The 22,110-nt window shown below is 36.0% G+C and overlaps 1 protein-coding gene across 8 annotated transcripts; it reads left to right on the top strand.

Moving 5' to 3' along the window:
• The first annotated feature begins 1,207 nt into the window (after positions 1-1,207).
• Positions 1,208-21,339, top strand: LOC107770534 (transcription factor IIIB 60 kDa subunit). 8 transcript variants are annotated; one of them, XM_075238813.1, is made up of 22 exons: positions 1,309-1,361; positions 2,216-2,286; positions 2,439-2,520; positions 2,602-2,707; positions 2,815-3,005; positions 3,820-3,895; positions 4,760-4,845; positions 4,920-4,996; positions 6,160-6,216; positions 7,016-7,128; positions 10,842-10,921; positions 11,397-11,483; positions 12,007-12,087; positions 14,364-14,531; positions 14,611-14,775; positions 15,683-15,755; positions 15,850-15,971; positions 16,401-16,481; positions 16,783-16,920; positions 18,213-18,302; positions 19,907-19,960; positions 20,887-21,339. In XM_075238813.1, the coding sequence occupies exons 7-22, from the start codon at positions 4,780-4,782 to the stop codon at positions 21,061-21,063; spliced, it is 1,629 nt and encodes a 542-aa protein (XP_075094914.1). In that variant the 5' UTR covers positions 1,309-1,361; positions 2,216-2,286; positions 2,439-2,520; positions 2,602-2,707; positions 2,815-3,005; positions 3,820-3,895; positions 4,760-4,779; the 3' UTR covers positions 21,064-21,339. The 8 variants fall into 8 exon arrangements, 4 of the variants coding, with proteins under 4 accessions (XP_016445341.1, XP_075094912.1, XP_075094913.1 ...); XR_012703054.1 differs by lacking the exons at positions 2,602-2,707; positions 2,815-3,005 and adding an exon at positions 20,229-20,315 and having other exon boundaries at positions 1,208-1,361; XR_001644635.2 differs by lacking the exons at positions 2,602-2,707; positions 2,815-3,005 and adding an exon at positions 20,229-20,401 and having other exon boundaries at positions 1,208-1,361.
• The last annotated feature ends 771 nt before the right edge of the window (positions 21,340-22,110 follow it).

Raw genomic sequence — 22,110 nt, 5'->3', positions numbered from 1 at the left:
ACATTAGTGATTGTTTTGCATTAGTTCGAAAAAATCTTTATTTTTCTTCCCGTAATTCTTAAATTTGACTAGGGATTTCTTCTTTTTTTCTTTCTTTCTGTGCAGTTCTGTTCATATGATAATAATCCTGATGTAATATTTACTGTTTCAAAAGGGTGTTTTGGCAGGATTATAACTCGTGTCATGATTAATGCATCCTGTTTAATAACTTGTCCTCTCGCTCCTGCACTTTAGTCCCAACTCTATGCTTTTGAAACAATTCTTCCAAATAGTTTCAAATATTTCTTCACCCCAACATATTTCCGGACCTACTTTTTAGAAATTATTATAAGTAATGTTCAACCAACTTGTGAATTTGTACGTGATGATTGATAAGTCCATTGGTTTCATGGCATTCTGAGAGAGTATTTTCACTTTCATTTGGCCTCATGAGAGTGAGTTGCGATATCAACCCTAACTGAGGGAGAAAGGAAAGAAGAGTGACAACGCACATACTAGTTAGGCAAAAAATACTCTTTTGCAAGATTTGAAAACGAGACCCCTTGATCTCTGGTGTTAATGTTAAACACTTCGTGTAACGTGATTAACGTTGTGCAAAAAATGAGACCACATATGCGTCAATTGATTTGTTTATTCGTAATATAAGGCTAAGTTTTCTGACTTTGCTTGTCAGTATTTTTTAAATGTTACTTGAAAAAATTTATAGTACTTCGTAACTGGATACTATTTTCCTGCCCAAAACTAAGTTAGTTGTAAGCGGGTCTAAATTTTTAATACAAAAATGCTTGAAAAAAGAAGAAAATCTTTAATTTAAGATATTGAAATCTAACGTATCAAATAAGTAGAGAGACTGCAAATATGAAAAATTATACTTATTCAGAAAATATAATTATTTTTAAATAAGATTGAGTTTCCATTCACGATGGAGAATATTCTATTAACATTTAATAAAAAAAATATTTTTACTTAAGAAAAAAGTTAATAAAGGGTGAAAATTTGTACAATATGGTTAATTACAAAAGAATCATTATTGCAACTTAGTGATTAAATGAATTATAGTATTTTTTTTCTATCAGTTGATAACTTAATTTTAATGGAACTTAACAATGTTTTAAAAAAAGCGAAATAGGCAAAAAAAGAAAAACGAAAAAGAAAAAAAAGAAGCGAAGAAGTAAACTAGAGAGTGAATGGAGCAAATAGGAAATTCGACCCGCCTAATGACCGTTATTTGTATAGTCCCCCTAAAAACGGAGGAATTGAGGAAGTGGTCATAAAATTGCTAAAACCCTACCTTTCTCTCACACCCATAGCGAGGAAAAGTAACCATCTCAAAATTTTAGCAAGGCTTTGAACTGTTCTAGGTACCTGTATAATCTTAATCCTCTTTTTTTTTTTTTTTGTTGGATTCTTATGGAATTTGTAGTGGATGAACTAATAATTACCTCTCCTTGATATCTTGTCACTAATCATTTACTCCTTTTTTTAAAATCTCAGTTTTATTTTCATTTCTTGCCCAGGAAAATTTTCTTTTTCTCCCACAGTTCACAATAAGTTACAGAAGTTCCATTGAGTGGTCTTCTTGGTCTGGACTCTGAATTTATTAAAAGATATGAACTGCTCTTAATAATTGTAAAACTTGGATCTTTAGGTACCTCATTGGATGATTATGGAATTTGCAGTGAAATGAATTAATAATAGTTAGCCGCCCTGACGTTTTGTCATTTGATCTCGTTCTTTTAAGTCAACTGGATGTTGATAAAACAGCCACGTCTAATCCATTTCCTAATGAATGACACGGAGATTTGTCAATCTACATTTTTGACTCTGATTCACGAGTTAGGAAGGTTTAAATCAGATGAGTTAGGAAGGTTTAAATCAGATGAGTTAGGATTGTCAACTCCCAGCATGTAGCTGGTTATTACAAATGAAGAATTCCTATCCACCCTCATAGCAGAGCTAACAAGCTCTCACTTTTGTACTTTTGCTATTATGCATCTACTTGATGCCATTGATAATACCACTTACTTCATAAAAAAGAATTCCTATCCACCTTCGCGTCCATTGAATAAATTCGGGTTCTTGTTTTCTTATAAAAATAAATTATTCTGTGTGGAATTCCTTTGCTAAATGTGCATGAAGCTGATCACTATAGTAGAATTCTATGGCGACTTTCAACAAAATTTCACAAGGTGATGTATTCTGTGAGTTGATTCAGGTTACTTTGAGCATGGTGTGGTGTGGTTATTGTGCAGAGAACAGGCAATCCAACAATGTGGATGGTAAAATGTGAGTCTTCGTCTCCTACAGTGTTGTTCTTTCTTCTTCTTTGTAATACTGTCATTCATTTCATTGTATATGTAAATAGTTCATTCATTCTAAGATGATTCATTTGTATATATATGTTTCGTCCTAAGATACTTCATTCTGTTACATTATAGATGCTGTTCCTTCTGTGGAAGAGTTCTTGATGAAGACAACTTTTCAAGTGAGCCCACTTTTGTTAAGAATGCTGCTGGACAGGTTAGTTCTTTGTTTCATATTCTTTATCGATGCATATGGGGTTGATATATCGTAGACACAGTTCGTTTTTGTCCCCTTCAGATTCAATCCTATCTAGTTTGGGAGGTGTGCTCAATCTGGCTTTATGCCATTGTTATTAATTGTTAAAAGGGATTTCTCAAGGTGCAGTGGGAGCAGCACTAAGAAAGTTAAGAAAATTTCATTTTAAAATATGAGGAACATGTGATTGCTGATAACCTATTTTTTTTTTATAAGTATGTCATTGCTAAAAACTTGCTGGGTTGTTATCGTCAGATGCCTAGCATATCTAAAGGTGTGACCTAGCGGTCAATAAGTGGGTCAAAACCATGGGAGACTAAGGTCCAAATCCCAACAAAGACAAACTACCTTAGATGATTTCTTCCCATCTGCCTAAGCCTTGGTGGCCAAAGTTATTCGGTACTTGTGCGGGTCGGAGGTAACATGCGCCCGGTGAAATAGTCGAGGTGCGTGCAAGTTGGGCTAGATACCATCATTATAAAAGCAAAATGTTATCGTCAAATACCTTAAAGATCAAATGATCTGAAAGTATGTCTAAGACTCTAGACATTAGACAATACAAGAAACCGATTTTCCTCACTCCTTATAATAAAAATAAAGAAATCTAGTTTCTTCACTGCCTTTATTACATACATCTGGCAAGTTTATATGTTTACTCAGCTGTTTAAATATGTTTACTTCTGTTGCTGAAAAGTTGTACCTCATCACGTGGTTGGTGGAACTTGAAGAAAATACACTTGATAGGAAACAGGATCGTGATGTGCGAAGGGAGGGACAGCCTTGTATAAAAGGCCAATCTCCTCATGAGGTTGGGTTTGAGTTACCAAGAGAGCAAAGTGGAAAAACAACTATTTGGTTTCTGGTAGGAAGATTTGTTATGGGGTTTAAATATCCAAAAAAAAAAAGAATAAGAAAAACTCTGATGTCTAAAACGCTTCAGTGGAGAGGAAAATGGACTCCCATCCCAAGCGCGTGTTCTGGGGGAAGGTGGAGAAGTTGGAAGAGGGAATAGAAGCTAGTTGTATAACGCCACGATGTCTGTATATTTTAGTGTGAAGAATGACCTCCTTGCATGTAATATTGATGTAGTTCCTTACTTTCATCAATTATTCCATTTTTTCTAATTCAAATATGCATACCCAATTGAGGAGATAAATAGTACTAAAATGAAAACAAGGAAAAGGAGCAGTTATATGTGGTGAATTGTAAACTACAGTTTTCAATTTGTATTCCATCAAGTCTAACTTAAACCATTTGCAGAGCCAATTGTCAGGAAACTTTGTGAGGACTGTCAAAAGTGATTATTCAGCTTCACGTGAAAGAACACTTAATGAAGGTATTCATGCACCTCTAATTCTTGTTTCCTCACACTGACTTTATACTAGTCTACCTATTTGTTTGATACTTTGATTTCTATCATTCCTTTTCCAGCTGAATGATTAACAAGTTCTTTGCTTCTATTAGGGAAATGAGAAAATTTTGTTCTCGATTTTCAACAGAAGTTATGTCTTTCTACACTACTGTTGCATTTGCTTTGCATCAAAGTTGGTCTACATAACTTATATCGTAAATGTTATATCCATGGTTTAGTTGGTATTTTTGTCTAATGTGAGATTTTGAATTTTAGTTTCTTGAAAAACGGGTGATTGTGCTGTTCATTGCCAATATAGGCACTCTGGTGTAACACTTTTTGGAAGTCTTGCAGTAGAGAAGCACTCTAATTTTGTCTCAAAATCAACTAACTGCACAGCTCAACAACTTTTCATCTATTTATCAGGTTAATGCTAAACAACCTTTCATCTACAAGATAAGTTCCAGGAAATGTACCTACCCAAACATTTATGTGGAGGATATAGTAATATTCCATGGTCAAAGGTCCTCGTTTCTGATCATCTTTAAGGTTCAAAGATGAGCCCCAAATAGTTTTGAAAGAATATGTGAATAGTTAGTGTTTTGTTCTTGTTGATTGGTGGCAACACTGTCCTGATATACTGATATGTCAAGAAAGAGGTTTTGTTAATGGGACAAGTGCTACACAGCACTTAGAGTTGCTAATTTATGTAGCTATTCTAGGAATAAACTGACAAGGCTTGTTGTATAGATTAATCTGGTTAGTATGATTAGCGTAACACTATACTTAGAGGTGCACAAGTTATGTAGTTTTGCTGATACATTTATTTGTCCCCCCCTCTTCCTGCAGCATATAATGATATAGAGAGCATGGCTTATGCATTAGGAATTGATGGTGGTGATTCAATTGCTCGTCCAGCTTTGGCCTTCTATACGGTATGATTCGTTATGCTTAGATTATACCTCTACTAGCATGGTATATCATTCTATGGCTGAATCTGTAACTTCAGATAGCAGTTGAGAGGAATTTCACAAGGGGGCGTAGGAAAGAGCAAGTTGAGGCTGCGTGTCTTTACATTGCATGCAGGTGAGAGATTGTGTTTTATGATATTCTTTTTCAACATATCTTTTGTTCCCCAAGGGAAAAAAGAAGTGGGAAAATTGAGTTTTTTTTTTGTTTACAATAAATATCATTAATTGTTTGAATATAATTTATTACAAATAAAAATGATAATAAGTTAGAACTCCGCTGAAAGTTAAGTAACCTAGCCATTCATTTTGACAGTGGTTCAGATCTGCACATTGAAATACACTTTTGTCTTTTGAAGTATTGAGCTTTCTTGAGCTATAGAATCAGATGTCGTTCTCTTTAGTTTTTGTGTTTTTGTTCGAAATTGAGGTTTTGGACACTAAGAAAGAGTGTCGGACTTGCTTAATCAGTGGATAAAAAGAAAGGTGGAAGACAAAAAGGACGCCAAGTTATCATTATGTCTCCCAATTTACCTGCGCTTTAAGCTTGCGTAGTTACCCTTGTATAATTGAAAAAATAACATCTGCATACTAGAGAAAGTGAAATTATTTTTGCTTTATGATATTTGTTATATCTACTTTCCTTATCGTAGTATTGCCGCTTTAATATTTAGTTGTTTGGGGCAGTAAAATACTGTTAAATTTTGTAAGGCACCTGTCTGAATTTTTGAAAAATTGAAGGAACACAATTGGCTAATATCAGTTCTATGTTGTCTGCATACAATTATGTATTCTGTGTACTTAACCAAGAAAATTTATGCTCAAGTGTTGACCTGAATCCTGTGCTGATACTACCTAATTATTAATAGGGAAAATGACATTGTACCCACTCTCAAAATAATAGCCGAAAAATGTATGTTTTTTGTATATATACATCTGTATGTTATATACAAAAATTATACAAATTTTATACACTTTTTCGGCTACCGAATGTAAATAGTTTCTGGCGCGGGCTAAAAGTGTAAGAAGCCCTAATTAATACGGTGGCCAAGTAAAAGAACTGATACATTATAAAGCTTGACCTGGTTAATAGTGCATGAAACTATCAACTATATTATGCAGCATGGGAGGATGCCAAAGCAACAAAGCTGTCATTAGTACGTAGATAGAAAGAGTAACAAAGGATAGTATCATTTTGATTCAATCTTTTAATGTAATTTTTCTTGGCTCAAGCTACTTTACTAGTGACAAAGTGGGGTTTCTTTATGCTTATTCTTGCAGGGAGAACAAAAAGCCATTCCTACTCATTGACTTTTCTGAGTACTTGAGGATAAATGTGTACGTAAGCTTCATTTTCTTTTGATATCACACTTTGGATCAATAACCTTGAGCAAGAACTTAATGGTTGCCCTTTTGGCTAGCAATTCTTATTATCGTGTTCAGTATTATGATATTCTATTTACCCCTTAGCTCCTTCTTGTCTATATTGTGAACCAGATCTCATGTGTGAGTCATGTGCAGTCAGAGTAAATTACACAAATCTTGCTTCATGTTGAGCTAGACATTAAAGTAGTCTTACTTTCTCAAAATTGAAAAAGAAACTAAAGCAGCCTTATGTGAAGTATATTCAGTCTTGGGTTTTAGAAAGGTGAAGGAGCCTAATATCTTCTTTTTAGTGGGAAGAAAATATAGGACAGCAGTGGAATTGGCTTTTGAGGAAGTTACTGAGTTATATGCTTTACTACCCTACTAAGATCTACTCTTGATTAATCTTCAGTTTGACTGAAGAGAATATCTTCTTTGGTTATATTGGGCTTTTGTATTTGAGGACAGTTTTTCTTCTGCTGCAGTACCTCTTCTCTCTACTTCAACAAGTTTCCTTTACCTATCAGAAAAATCTAGGTGATCCTTTGCACATTAATGACTTCACAAATTGTTAATCTTTATTGGCCGATTTTGGAGGTTTTCTAGTAAATACCTTCTTACAAATCTAGAACAGTATCCTAAGTCCTATTGTCTTTTGGTCATACATGAAGGGCTATACCTAAAGTTGGACAATTGGGAAAACATTTACCTAATAACTATCTTTATTATGGTAATTGAAGCTTGTTCAACCCGTTTTCTTATTAAAATGCAGGTATATTTTAGGTGCTGTGTTCTTACAGCTTTGCAAACTTCTAAGCCTTGAAAATCACCCAATTGTTCAAAAACCTGTGGATCCTAGCCTTTTCATTCATCGATTCACTGATCGTAAGTATTTATCGAGATTTGATTTGCTGATTAGCTTTAGTCTTGCTTCTTTCCTGACCACCTTGTCCCAGGTACCAACTTTATGGCGGAGTTTGTATATATTTTTTCAATTTCCCCTTTGGTTTCTTGATACGTTTTCGGATTGAGAAGTTCAAGGATCTTGATTCATAAGGATTTTATTCTGCAAGCATGATATTGTTCCCCTCGTTATGAGCCTCTGGCAAGTTAATTCAATATGGATGCTTATTGGATGGATCCTGGTTGCATCTTTTTCTTCCTCTCATCTTTGAGCAACTTTGTAGCATCATTTATATACCAGAATCTCTTTTGATTAAATAGAAGAGCAAAAAGATTTTAGAGTAGCACTAATAGGTTCTAGATTGGTATAGCGAGGAGCGCTGAACGGAAAACGCATCACTAGTTAATATGTGGGCGAGAAATGCACTTTAAAGCAGCTGAGGTTTATCGTTTGGCCTTGGAAAGCCTTGCTGTTATTTCCGCAAACCATCACAGAAGCATCCAGGATGATGTCCTCTAGCACTTTGGTGGGGAAACCAGTTCTGTTCATGTCACCTTCTGCAAAAGTCAAAACCTCTTCTCTGTTAGATGACTCATTTGTTGCTGGCTCCTGCTGTAGACTGGAGCTATTTGTGTTGTGGTCTGGGCAGACTTCGCATCATTAATTCAAATCAAAGAATAAGTGCGGCTTGTTGGTAGACTCAGATCAAACCCATACTAATAAAGATTATAACCAGTGTTTTAAAAGGCGTTTTCGGGTGAGTCCTGGGGCGAGGTGCACTTTGAGGCACATTTTTGTAGTGAGGCGTAAGTCCCATAGACTTTTTCAAATTAAAACAAAATTTGTTGAATAAATCTTTCATATAATACCCAAATTCTCAAAAGTGAGCTTGTAATTACTCAAAAGTTTTAAGAATGTATTAAATTTAAAAGTCAAGACCTTTTTTTATTGATTGAAGCCCTAATTTATAGTCTTTCCCAATTCTTTATCTTGTCCGCTAGTCTGCTAATATCTCCCCAAAAGCAACGAATATTCAATTTTTTTTTACAAATACAAAGAGAACTCCATTCTCCTTCGTAGCAGCAAGTTCAAAGTTCAAATTGTAGGTTAGATCCTTTTTGTTCCTCCATGTAGAAAACTTTATTCTTTTCGACTCAAGTTACTTGTGCTTGTAAGTACCGTATAATAGATTGTTTTGACTAGTTTTTTTGTGGGGATGGAGCACATCTATATATATATTTTTCACATATTTATAGTTTTCTTCAATTTTTATGCAATTTTACCTGTTTATAAATATTTACTGTAATTATATTATTTTATAAAATATTAAAAATTAAATACCCATGGGGCTTATGCCCCGTGCCTCGGGGCTTACGCCTCGCTGAGGCATATGTAAAACGCCTCGCCTTACGCTCACGCCTTTTAAAACACCGATTATAACCATGAAGATATTCTGTTTTAGGCTTCTTAGATGTGTGTGGTTCATAAATGGTATGACCCTTATGGAAAATTAATGGGTTTTATGTCAGAGTTGGGAAGAGAAAATCGTACTGTTCTTAACTATTTGTTGTGAGATCAGTAGTGTCATAGGAGAATATACATATTCACAAGATAGAGGCCAATACCCCTTAATAATTAATAGTTAAACAATTAGGAGTTGTTTAATTTAGAAATAAGTTATGCAGAGATTTTAATGCAAAACTACTTTTATCGGGCATTTGATTCTTTGTACTAAAAATGGGATATACGGTAAAATTTAAAATATGAGTATATTTTTCAAACGTAATAAAATTGAAAGGGTGTTACGATAGGTTTGAGGAAATGATAAAAGGTAGTTTTCTTTTTTGGTGATTAATCCTTGTGTTAATTATCCATGTAGTGTATTCCATGTTATATTAGGTACAACATGATACCTCAATTGGTGTATCCTAGATTGGCTATGCAGGATTTAAAATATAAACCAAACACTGGATGACGTATATCAAAATTTATACCAAGATTATTTCATCTAATACATCAAATGAAATGAGTCCTTGGATTATCTCCCCAAGGTACACAAAAATAACAACGTTATCTCCAAATGGAAGAGAATAAAAAATTAAAATTATGAGAAATAGAGAACTAATGCCTGAAAACCTATGGCAAGTGAAGACATGAAGTTTGACTATGTATTTCCCTTAAGAAATGTTCGAATAAAGCTCATCCGCACGATGTTCCAAATCATAGTACGTGATCCTGCGGCTCGACTTTGAGTTACGGTGTTCTAATACTTCATATTTGAGATAGATAAGAAGACTTTTAAGGAATAAAGGAGTTAATTAAAGAATGCGAGTCGATTCTGCCAATTAGAAAATTTGCACATGATTAGCGTAAAAGATGATGCACGTTCTTGGGCGTTAGGCATTCTTGGGGTGTAGAGTCGAGCACTTGTACCGGGAGCTCGAGAGACAAGCACCTCCCACGTGTGCCTCAGGGCGTTTTCTTTCGCCTTGCTAGAGCGCAAGTCCTGGACGAGTCCCAGATTGCTGTTTAGAACTGATTGTGAGTTGGAAAGAACTCTGCAGTTAAATCCTTTGAAAATTGCTCAAAATCCTCGGTCTCCAGATTTACTTCAATGGACAGCTCCTAGTAAAATATTATGCTACATTTCTCTATCTTTTATAGGTGGTCAACGAAACTACACATAATGGAATTTAATATGGAGAACTAGAGTATGATATAAGGTTGCTTGTTTTACCTGGTTGGCAGCTTCTGAGGCTAGTTTAACACAAAATAACCCGCAAAAACGAGTTTATGTCATGTACAACATATGTTATATGTGCCAAAGGAGAAAGGAGACAACAGTCATTTATTCTTACACTGCTCTATAACTTCTAGCTTTGGACTAGGTTTTTGAACATTTTGGAGTAATATGGGCTCTGTCAAATGCTACAAGGGATATTCTCAACTGCTGATCAAGGAAGGGGCTGAACAAATATGTCAAGAGACTATGGAGACCATTCAGCTTGACTTTGATAGGTTTTGTGGAAAGAAACCAAAGATCTTAGGGAAAGGCTGAATCTTATTCTTAGACTTAATCGATATTTTTGCTAGCCTGTTGGCATAGGTTAGAATATGTAAATGATGTAGACACATTCGTAGATGTTTTCTGATCAGCTTACTCACTCTTAGATTCTATCAGTTGTTACAATTTAATGGAGGACTTGAATGTAGTTGGTTGCATAATTCTCAGCACCATCTTAGTGCTGTTTTTGCATCAATAAAATCTATTTCTTTTCTTATTTAGGAAAAAAGGAAGAAAGAAAAGGTTGGAGCTTTGACATGAGCTATAGCAAGATATCAAAAATAAGGACGAGCCAATCCTCATTTTATCTCTCTTTTTTATCTTTTATCTTTGATGTGGTATGTTGTTTTAATACGTAAAGTACATGTTAGCTCAATTTTTCCTCCACAATAGTGGGTGGTTCCTGGTTTTATTGGTATGTGCAGAAGACCTCACCTGTTCCATCCTGAAATTTATTTGTTGTACCTGCTGGGCACCTGTGCAATTACACCTTACTTACTATGTTGCCTTTAGCTCTACTATTTCCCTTTCCTTTCACTCTTTGTTTTTATTCTTTCAGCAATATAAGATTTCTGTTAGCTTGCCGCAGTTCACCAATTCACCAATGAAGACTATCAATCTATAATGTAGGTTTATTTGGGGGAAGGAAGCCAAATATTTCTAGAACCGCACTTCACATTGTGGCTAGCATGAAGCGAGATTGGATGCAGGTTGTATATCATTTCTCTGTGTGTACAATTTATGTGGTCGAAAGTTACTGGATTACTTTTGAGGAACTAGATTTTAGATTGTCCCACTTTAGTTGAGAGAATAGGATGTCTCCTCTATGATCTTGGGCAATCTTCACCTCATAAAAGTTAAGCTTTTAGGGTTGAGTTAGGTCCAATGTCCATTTTCTTGTCATGGTATCAGAGCCAGACACATCTTTATTGGTTTACCTAGTGTTGGGCCTACGCTGTCCATGCTCCAGTTAACTAGGTTTGGGTGTGCTGGGGAGGGGTTTAGATTGTCCCGCATTAGTTGAGACTTGATAGAGTGGGTTGTTGTCTCCTTATATGGTCCTACACTCCTAGGCAATCCTCACCCCACAGCTAGCATTTGGGGTTGAGTTGGACATAAGGTTCATTTTCTTATCAAAAATAAAAATTACCTGCATTTTTGCTCTAATCTATAAATGTTCTATAGACAGGGAGAAAGCCAAGTGGGGTATGTGGAGCTGCACTGTACATCTCTGCTCTTTCATACGGACTGAGTTGTTCTAAATCAGAAATTGTAAGTGGTCTTTCTAGATTTTCTTAATTTTGATGGAAATTTCAGATTTACTTATTAAAAAATTGGATTTCTTGCACTCAATGATGTGTCCAGTGGATTGAGAACCATGAGGTCTCGGGTTCAAACTCCAGATGAGGCAAAAACACTAGGTTTCGTCTATCCAAGCCACAGTACCTGTGTTGGTACACCTTGGAAGTAGTCGAGGTGTGCGCAAGCTGGCTCGGACCCGATGGTTATAAAAAAATTCAGATTTCTTTATAGACGGGCTCATGTTGTAATTTTTTTTTTTGCTTTGAGACACTCTTAATTGTTTTAGCTAGTTTTCAAGGATTACTTGTTCTTGGTCACGAAGTTTGGACTTTTTCTTTTCATTGGACTTAACAACTATTCTCGTTCTACTTTCTCGACTTATTTCATGTTCAAGCCTATATAGCACTAACACCGGCACTAGTTGCCGACTCCCAAATTTATTCTACAAGGAATATTTCCTTTTAAACTTTTTCTTTGTTCTTTTGGTCAACAGATCAAAGTCGTGCGCATTTGTGAAGCAACATTGACAAAGCGTTTGATTGAATTCGAAAACACAGAATCTGGAAGCTTAACGGTATGTACAATCAAGGCTGGTAGGATGAACATTGCTAATACTTTAATATTCACAGCTTGAAAAGCTTCATGTGCATGTATTTAGTCATGTGCGCAATTTTGGTGGGAGGGGGACCAGCTATTAAAGTGAAATCTTGAAAAGCAATATAGTATAGTGAGGTGCTTACTCCTGTAATGCTCAAATTTCGTTTTATCTTTCAGTTGGATATATTGTGAATACTGAAAAACATAATTAGGAAAAACAGGCATCTCAAGGAAGAACAAGCATAATGGAGCTTGGGTTCTTATCTTAAGTTGGTATGATAAGGTGCATAACGTAATTTGTTACCAAAGCTGAAACCAATATTGTAAATCTTGTGTAGTGCATATACAATCACGTACGGAGAGAAGCGTGCTGACATTATTGGGTGAGAGATAGACAATTTTGCCTCTACTAATGAATATTTATGTTTCTTGATGCTCTTCATAAAAACATCCTCCATTTACAAAGGAGAGCAAATAAAATCATCTAGTGCGCAGCTGTCATCAGATTTTGGTATGCCATGAAGCCACCCAATGCCTGCACTCTGGAGAAGATTTTAATTTCATATGCCTTTGGCTTCTTGCTTCTTTTCTCCTTTTCCTCTTCTTGTTCTACTAGTGGGGGTCTTAAAAGAACTCGCCTATGGGCTGGGCACCCCAGGCTTCGAGGCATTTTGATGCTCACGTCATGGAGAAATCATCATCAGTGATGTGCTACTCCTGGTGTATAACGTAATTTAGTATAGTGAGGTGCTTACTCCTGAAAAGCAATTTAGTATTAAAGTGAAATCTTGAAAAGCAATATAGTATAGTGAGAGGTGCTTACTCCTGTAATGCTCAAATTTCGTTTTATCTTTCAGTTGGATTATTGTGAATACTGAAAAACATACTTAGGAAAAACAGGCATCTCAAGGAAGAACAAGCATAATGGAGCTTGGGTTCTTATCTTAAGTTGGTATGATAAGGTGCATAACGTAATTTGTTACCAAAGCTGAAACCAATATTGTAAATCTTGTGTAGTGCATATACAATCACGTACGGAGAGAAGCGTGCTGACATTATTGGGTGAGAGATAGACAATTTTGCCTCTACTAATGAATATTTATGTTTCTTGATGCTCTTCATAAAAACATCCTCCATTTACAAAGGAGAGCAAATAAAATCATCTAGTGCGCAGCTGTCATCAGATTTTGGTATGCCATGAAGCCACCCAATGCCTGCACTCTGGAGAAGATTTTAATTTCATATGCCTTTGGCTTCTTGCTTCTTTTCTCCTTTTCCTCTTGTTGTTCTACTAGTGGGGGTCTTAAAAGAACTCGCCTATGGGCTGGGCACCCCAGGCTTTGAGGCACACGTCATGGAGAAATCATCACCAGTGATGTGCTACTCCTGGTGTATAACGTAATTTAGTATAGTGAGGTGCTTACTCCTGAAAAGCAATTTAGTATTAAAGTGAAATCTTGAAAAGCAATTTAGTATAGTGAGAGGTGCTTACTCCTGTAATGCTCAAATTTCGTTTTATCTTTCAGTTGGATTATTGTGAATACTGAAAAACATAATTAGGAAAAACAGGCATCTCAAGGAACAAGCATAATGGAGTTTGGGTTCTTATCTTAAGTTGGTATGATAAGGTGTATAACGTAATTTGTTACCAAAGCTGAAACCAATATTGTAAATCTTGTGTAGTGCATATACAATCACGTACGGAGAGAAGCGTGCTGGCGTTATTGGGTGAGAGATTGACAATTTTGCCTCTACTAATGAATATTTATGTTTCTTAATGCTCTTCATAAAAACATCCTCCAATACAAAGGAGAGCAAATAAAATCATCTAGTGTGCAGCTGTCATCAGATTTTGGTGTGCCATGAAGCCACCCAATGCCTGCACTCTGGAGAAGATTTTAATTTCATATGCCTTTGGCTTCTTGCTTCTTTTCTCTTTTTCCTCCTCTTGTTCTACTAGTGGGGGTCTTAAAAGAACTCGCCTATGGGCTGGGCACCCCAGGCTTTGAGGCACACGTCATGGAGAAATCATCACCAGTGATGTGCTACTTTTTATGAGCCTGATGTGCTTGATGATGTATTTTATTTGCAGTTTAAACAGCTTTACCTGGGATCTAAAAAGTTTTAATTTCCTCCTTTTTTCTTGACACATTATAGTTGGAGTTTGATGCAAGTTGCCTCTGTTGTGATGGCGTGTTAGCCAAAAAATTCCTTTCTGAGTTTCATACTATTACTTGAATTACTTGCAACTAGATTGATGAGTTCAATACAAGAGCTGAGGAGCTTGAGAAAGAAGAGAGGCTGTCCGTGCAACTTTATTCGGGGTCGAAAGGATCTGGGATCACAGAAGTGCTATGTGAACACAAGAAAAGCGTTGAGCTTCCCTTTGCCCATGGTCTTTGTGAAAGTTGTTATACTGATGTAATTACTTGCTACCCTGACCTTTAAAACTTTAGTAGTACTGCCAAATCATATACAATACTCATGACTGTGTTTGCAGTTTGTAAAACTTTCAGGTGGGCTTGATGGAGGTTCTGAACCTCCAGCCTTCCAACGCGCTGAGAGGGAAAGATTAATGGCAAAAGAAGCTGCTGAAGAAAATGCTGAGGATCCAAATATTCCCATGTCCAATCAGGTGGAGAACAATGGTGGCGAGTATCTGGAGGTACTCATTGGAGCTGTTACTTATGCAAAGCATTATTACCTTGTAGTTGGGAAGTAGAATCTTATGCTTTCAAGAAAGCTTTTGACTGCTGCAGAAGACACAGCTCAGGTTGTAAAAAATTTCTGGATGGAAGAATAGATTTGAAAGAAAAGAATAGGCATCTATAAGAAAATAAATGGTAGGGAGAAGAGGATCTCTTCTTAGACACTAGATTTTCTTGGGATCAACTTCTAAATTATGGACGTGCTAAAAAGAGCTTAAAAGCACATCCTGCAGAAAGATAAAACTTGTGTGTTTCTTACAGCATCCTCCTAATAGTTTTCTAATCCATCCTTTCCACCTCTTAAGGGACAATGAAGGTTCATTCCCTGTCACTCACATGTATGGTGATGATCTACTTTTTGTTAAACTAACATTTTATCTTCTTTATAATCATTGTTCATTTGAGTGATCTTTGACATAATACTCAAGAATGAAATGAGTTTCAATTAAAAAAAAAAAAAAAGAACCAAGTAACCCGGAGATAAGCTGCTGCACATGAATGAGTGAACTGTATGATTATTGCATAAAAACCTGCAAGAGCTACTTTATAATTACTACTAATGTGGACGTTTGTGCTTTGGCGAAAGATCCTATCAATGGACTCATAATACTTTCCTTTGTTTCCGGATTTCTGAAGATACTAAGAATGTAATAGACTCCTAAACATCTCATTACCCAAATATAGAATCCAAATTCTTAGTTTTAGATGATATTTTGAAGAAGTATCCACCATTTCCTGCGATTACTGCCACTAGTACCAAATTCTTGAATTTAGTTGGTATTTACTGGAAATATGCCGGCATTTTCTTGCTTTCTGAATAGTCATTATTTATATTTTCTCTTTTTTCTTTTGGTTGATGATAAGGCTGAAAAGGGAGGGAACACCCTGAGTGTGAATGGAAGTAAATATTTGCAGATATCAGGGTCTGAGATAATAGGTAAATGTTTATTTTCTTCGAGAAATTTTGGAGAGACTTAGTCCTGAGTCCCGGATCAGGACTAGAGAATAATTCACTTTTCTCTCAATTGCAGGGGCACTATCAGGCGCTAAAACTGATGATAATGCGACTCCTGATACATTACATGGCTTGGATGGTATGGGTCCTGATGATCATGACGAATCAGAGAACTTTTCCGATATCGATGATGCAGAGGTGTGCTACTCCACTGGTTACTGATCCCTAAGTGCTTTCATAAAAAACCTATGCCAGTCTAGATGCAAATGCTGTGATTTTGTCTTTGTTTTGTTATTTAGTCGGATTTTCATCCTGCCAGACCTCATCGCGTGATACTTAGCAAATCAGTAGGATGCTACCTGACCCTGCTTTCATGCTTTGCTTAGAAAGCATCATTCAGTTGTATGGAAACTAACATGTAATAGATACTGGAAATTAAGTAATTGCACATTAAAGACTATTTTATAGCAGTTTGTTAGAGAACTATTCTACTTCAATGGAATGCGCTGCAACCTTTTCTATGAATTGCAGTTTACTTGGCATGGAATTACTTGTACATTTATGGGCATGTATTTCCTGGTTCACTAACTTGTCATGGCTATTACGTTATACCTGCATTGCTGTCAGGTTGATGGTTATCTTCACAATGAGGAGGAGAGGCGTTTTAAGGAGATCATTTGGGTAAAGATGAACCGAGAATATCTTGAGGTAATTAATTTATTTTCTGTATGATTCACCATGTAAAATCGGCATGTAAATCGCAAGGTCTTAAACTGGTCTTAGGATTTATAAATACATTAAGAATATCTTGAGGTGGATTTTGGTGATTCGTTGGTCTATTCTACTAAATTGACTGCGGCTAAATGAAAAGTCCTTTGGTTTACTTTTATTCCCTTTTGGTCCATCTTTACAGTGATCTTCTTATCACATAACAAAGTAGTCTGCACTCACTTCCTTATCTGCCTCTCCCTTTCTTCTTATGAGTGAGCTTGCCGATCAATATTTATAGGAACAAGCAGCTAAGCAAGCGGCTGAATTAGCAGCAAAGAACGATAAGGAGTTCAATTTAGCTAACTGTTCGGAGGATGTGCAAGCTGCACAGGAGCTTGCTGCTGCTGCTGCTGCTGCTGTTGCAAAATCAAGAAAGGTAGTACTCTGAACTTATCTCGAGTTTGGTACCTGGTGAAAATTGATTCTCAGAGTTCCAAGTTGAGGAACTAAGAAACTATAGAGAAGGGCAACTTTGCTGATGTCGACGGTTATTAAGAATTTGATTAACATATGCAAACTCAGAAAATATTTGAAACACATCTTGCATTTTCTGCTATGTTTCTAAAAACTCAAGGCTTGGGTACAGTTATCTAAAGTTAGACAAAAGCATTCAGCTTCCTGGGACGGTCAGACTTTTGATTTTCCAATATTCTTGCATGAGAATAATGGATATTTCTAGTTTCTTAGTAAGTTCGTGAATGATAATTGCCAATTTCGTGTGTTTTGATCTTTTGTTAGTGATGCACATTTCTGTAATATAAAAGGAATGGCAAGAATGATCTGTGGTTGTGATATTTCTGAGTCTTTTAAATAAAAAAAAATATTTCATTTTTTAAATAAATAAAATCATATTTGAAAAAAGAAAGATATATCTCATTCAAATTTCACACTGAGCTTTTGATATATGCGTCCCAGTACTAATCCAAGGAAGGAGGATATTCAAAAAAATCAAACAAGGATTCCCACCATTTCACTCAAGGCAAGGAAATGCTAAATTTTCAATTTTTCTAGTTAGAATGGATTGGTTGTACCTATCCAATCAATAATTGTTTATGACTGACTCGCTATTCACTCGGTTTTTGGGTCATAATCATTATGTTCATTTATTGCACTAAGATGGCACTAAAAATTTACATTTCCATCTACAGGGTTGGCCTTCACAAATGTCTAGCCAAGTGTCTCTAACATCCTATTTACACCTAAAGCATAAAAAAAATATCAAAGGAACTCCTAGTCCTCCATAATAACTTTCCAATTCCTTCAAATAGTCATCTGTTCCTCTCTAAAAATCATCCAATATATACACAGTGGGGCAATCTTCCACACGCCTTTACTTCTCTTCCCAATACCGCTGCTCTTCCAACTCGTTAGGTCTTCTCTTATTAGATCTTATCAAATACCAATTCTACAATTGAAGGACACGTAAGTAAAACTACACAAGCCGGTCAAAGTAGGTGGGATCTGTGTCTTCCCCCGTCCACCCTGCTTAAACTTACAACACCAACTGACTACTATATGTTCTCTTTTAACTTGCCCCAAGAACAGCACATGCATGTGACCTATCAAAAAAATTAAGAATAGCACACCATGTGATATTTCTATACACGGTACTTGCTCTAGAAGCCTCCTGGAATTAGCTTACACTTTGCTTAATGCTATCATCTGCAGGAAAAACAACAGAAAAGGGCTGCAGAACTGAAAAATTCTGGTCCTGCTCAAACTGCTGCAGAAGCAACGAAGCAAATGTTAACTAGAAAGGTGCGTATGATAGAGGCAGAGGAAGTTACAATATTTGGCATTCTGTTTGCAGAAATCTCTGCATTCTGGAAGTTTCTTACCTTTTCCTTGAGTGTTCTCCAAAAACTATAATATCTTCGTTGTTATCTGAAACCATGCAAGTTTGTCACTCATTGTTGCTCTATGTTTAGCCTCTACAATATGGTTATATGCACCAGGACAAGTGAGAAAGAGGAGTTTTAGTGTTTGAGGAACATACCGTTTTGTTCGAACGATTCACAAAATATCCATATGTTTCTTGGTATCTTTTATTAATTTGTATGGATATGCAGTTTCAGATTGTAGTTTTTTACCTTAAATGTAATTTATCGGTGTAAATATAAGGAAAATCACACACCATACTAGAGATATGCAATGCTAACGAGAAGCACTCTTAAACACTTAGTGTTGGAATGAAATGAGCCTGCATAGAGCGAAATGATTACAGACGGTTCGTATAGCCGACCTCGACGTTTGGGATCATGTTATAGTTGACTGATTGAATCTTATCTTCCTCTACTCATTTTCTTGGTTGATCATTTCTTCTAGGCAATGCTTTGTCTCCTCCAACTGTAATGAAGAAAGTATCTGATTGAGATTCTGGAACTTCTTTTCGTCATCTCTTTCCATTGATTCTGAAATAGGAGGAAAGAATTATAGGGTGTACAAGCATGGTAGCATAGACAATGAGAAATATCTGATGCTGTGAGTCACAGGATTCTGCTTTCAGGTGATACGGTTACTGCAGCTTATATATGGTTAGGGAAGTTGGAAACTTTTTCTTCAAATGACCATTAACTTTCAAGATAAGATAGAAAATGCATCGAAAAAGATGGGTGAAAAGAAAGGTACTTACATAAGAATTAGCAATTCTAGACATACTAGGGATTTTCTTCCACATCGGTTCAATGCTTATGCATGGCTTGATCTTTTCTTCAAATGAACATTAACTTTCAAGATAAGGTAGAAAATGTATCGGAAAAAATGCGTCAAAAGAAAGGTACTTCCAGAAGAAACAGCGGTTCTAGACATACTAGGGATTTTGTTCACATTGGTTGTATGCTTGCATAGCTTGAGAGTTGTAGTTGTTGGGAAGGCAGGGTCAAGCATTTTGGGGATGCTTGCAAGTGAGTATCTTTTGGTATTTCTTGCGTTTGTAGTTGCTGTAATCACTCCATTTGCTATTACAAGTTTAGGCATCTTAATAAGGTATAAGTTTCCTGTACTTCAGCTTTGCTGATATCGCAGATTTGCAGCATGTTCCATTTTTTCTTGTTGTTGAGTGTTTGTTTTGCTCAATTTCATCACTTTTGTTTGTTTTGCTCAATTTCAACACTTCTGTCACGTTTGGCCTAAATTTGGAAGATTTTTTTGGGATTGCAAATGAGCTTGCAAGTCCACGTATATGTAATTACGTGAAGCTCACAGAAAAGATCTAGTTTCTTCCCACTGGTCTCAACATTTATTTTCCTCTTTGTTATATGTTTGTATTGCATGGTATATCTTCCTTTTTGTATGAGGCAATATTCGTCAGATTTATTGGTTGTTTTGTTTGCATCTTACGTTGCTTTATGTCATGTATGCAGAGGCTGAGCTCTAAGATCAACTATGATGTGCTAGAGAAGCTTTTTGATGAGTCTGTATGTGCTTCTCCTTCTCCAAAATTTCTTGAGAATTCCATTATACATTTTGTTACTTTTAATTTTTACTCAGATGTCAATTCCTTTGGCAGACCACTGTTTTCTTCATTCAAAGAATCTTCAGTTTTGACCTTATTTAAAAATAAACAGAATCTTTGGTGTTTGGGTTGGATGGAGATAGCTGGTGTTTGAGACACTATTATGCATAATATTGGATATTTAAGAAACAGTAACGAAAACTAAATTGTGCTGCATCAAAAATTTGTAGAAATCTCGCCCCAAGGCTTTGTTTTGGTGATAAGAGCGCAGCTTGTGGTGTGTGGGTTAGACGCGCGGGATCCAAATCCTACCGCAGGTAGAAGCCTGGTATTTAAGTGGAGAAGGTTAGAGGAGTAGGCCCACTATCGAACCTTGTGCCAGTAGCCTTTTGTAGATTTCTCGGTAATCAAATTCTGTTTATTTTTATTTTTGGGGTAGAATTCTCCGTCTTTTTTGTTTCTGCTGCTGCTCATTTCATGACTACTGGGGAGTTGCATGTGAGAAACTCTGCTGTTACACTCACAATTTTTGTATCCCGAGATATAGATTGTTCTGTTCTTCTTACGAAAGCTGAGTTGTAGTTTCCTGAGGAGAAAGGTATCATATATCTGTGGATCCGATCTTAGTTCATCTTCTGGATTTTCTTATTATTATTTACAAAAAGATGTGAAACCAACATATATGTCTATCGGCTTAAAAGCTGGAAGAGAAATAAGATACCTTAAAATCACTCCAATTCCTGGTAGGAAGCAGAACTAGATGAGAAATCCTGAAGCAGTCTGAACTTTTGTGGCGCGTGTGTTCATATAAAGGGCAAATTACACAAATGGTTTGTTGCTGTCGTCTCCATAAATATGTTTTAACTCATGCTCATGTTATTTATGCAGGCAAAACTTGAGAACACAAAGAAAAGTCGAAATGTGGATGATAACATGGTAAAGAGCAGCAAAATTGATCCGGAAGTAGATGACACTTACGAAGAAGCATTTGGCGAGGATGTGCAATATGATGAGGATGTTGGAGGATATGACTACGATCAACGCGATGATGATGATGAATATTGAATTAGTCTGCATTCCATAAGGCTGGTTTACCTATAGAAATGGAGGATATAAGCTATCAGATACCACATTTTTCTTCAATTGTATATTATGATAGCTAATTGCATTTCAAGCTATTTTGTTTTAGTTATCATTGATTATTTTATTTCCTGGGAACACTTCCCATCACTAGAATGTTTAAAGTGTGTGTCAGTTTTACTAATAGATCTACGCTCGACTAGCGGAAATAGATTGGAATTGTTTTTATATAATTTAAACAAGAAAATTAGGACCCTCTTTGTATACCTGAGGATCGGAATGCCCGGATATATTGTGAGTTTTTTACACAAAAACTCGTCCCTCAATTATGAGGATAAGTCTAATATGGTCCTTCAAATATACACTTTCAGTTATATAAAAAGTAGAACATTTTTGGTATTTGTTAACAGAAATTCTGTTAGTTAAACTAAAGGATTCTTCACGTCAAATACAGAACAGTCGATGCCTCTCAATTCCTATCTGTTGTTTTTGTATATGTTCCAAGTACTTGCTGTAAACCATAGTCATAGACATAATATCTGCAAACTGCGGTTTGTCAAAATATATAAAAACCACATAAACAAGATATTAAATTACTACCCTCTTGTTTAACTGCTCCAAGCTTTTCCTGCTAAGGTACTCTCTTCGCAACCTAATGTTCTTTCTATACCTGGATGTTATACTTATGATCGTGTTATTTATGTAGGCAATTCCCGAGAACCCAAAGAAAAGTTCAAATTCTGTATAATGATGAGGAAGTAGGAGAATATGACTATGATCAACACTAAGATTATTGAAATACAATGCATCCCTTCTGACTGATTCCTCCTTGCAAATATAAGTCGGATACCACAATATGCTCGGTGTCACAAGGGAAGAGTTTACTTTGGGAATTGATTCATAATTCACTTCCAACAATTCTACAAGTTGAAATCAATAATTTCTTACAATTCAACTGTAGGGACGTGTAGGATTGATTGCATACTAGTTCTGTAAATTAAATATTAAAAAAAAAAAAAGCAGGTTAAGCTT

The sequence above is a fragment of the Nicotiana tabacum genome, chromosome 19 (genome assembly GCF_000715075.1).
Source record: "Nicotiana tabacum cultivar K326 chromosome 19, ASM71507v2, whole genome shotgun sequence".
In the NCBI taxonomy this organism is placed as follows: domain Eukaryota; kingdom Viridiplantae; phylum Streptophyta; class Magnoliopsida; order Solanales; family Solanaceae; genus Nicotiana; species Nicotiana tabacum.
Note: the sequence above shows the minus strand (reverse complement) of the source record. Positions and strands in the feature narration are given on the sequence as shown.

What these genes read in the sequence shown, in the direction of transcription:
- LOC107770534 (XM_016589855.2), top strand. Translation starts at nt 2,228, where the DNA reads ATGGTGTGGTGTGGTTATTGTGCAGAGAACAGGCAATCCAACAATGTG. An exon ending in TGAAAGAACACTTAATGAAG is followed by an intron (nt 3,896 to 4,759) that starts GTATTCATGCAC and finishes CTCTTCCTGCAG; the next exon opens with CATATAATGATATAGAGAGC. An exon ending in GTGAAAGTTGTTATACTGAT is followed by an intron (nt 14,532 to 14,610) that starts GTAATTACTTGC and finishes CTGTGTTTGCAG; the next exon opens with TTTGTAAAACTTTCAGGTGG.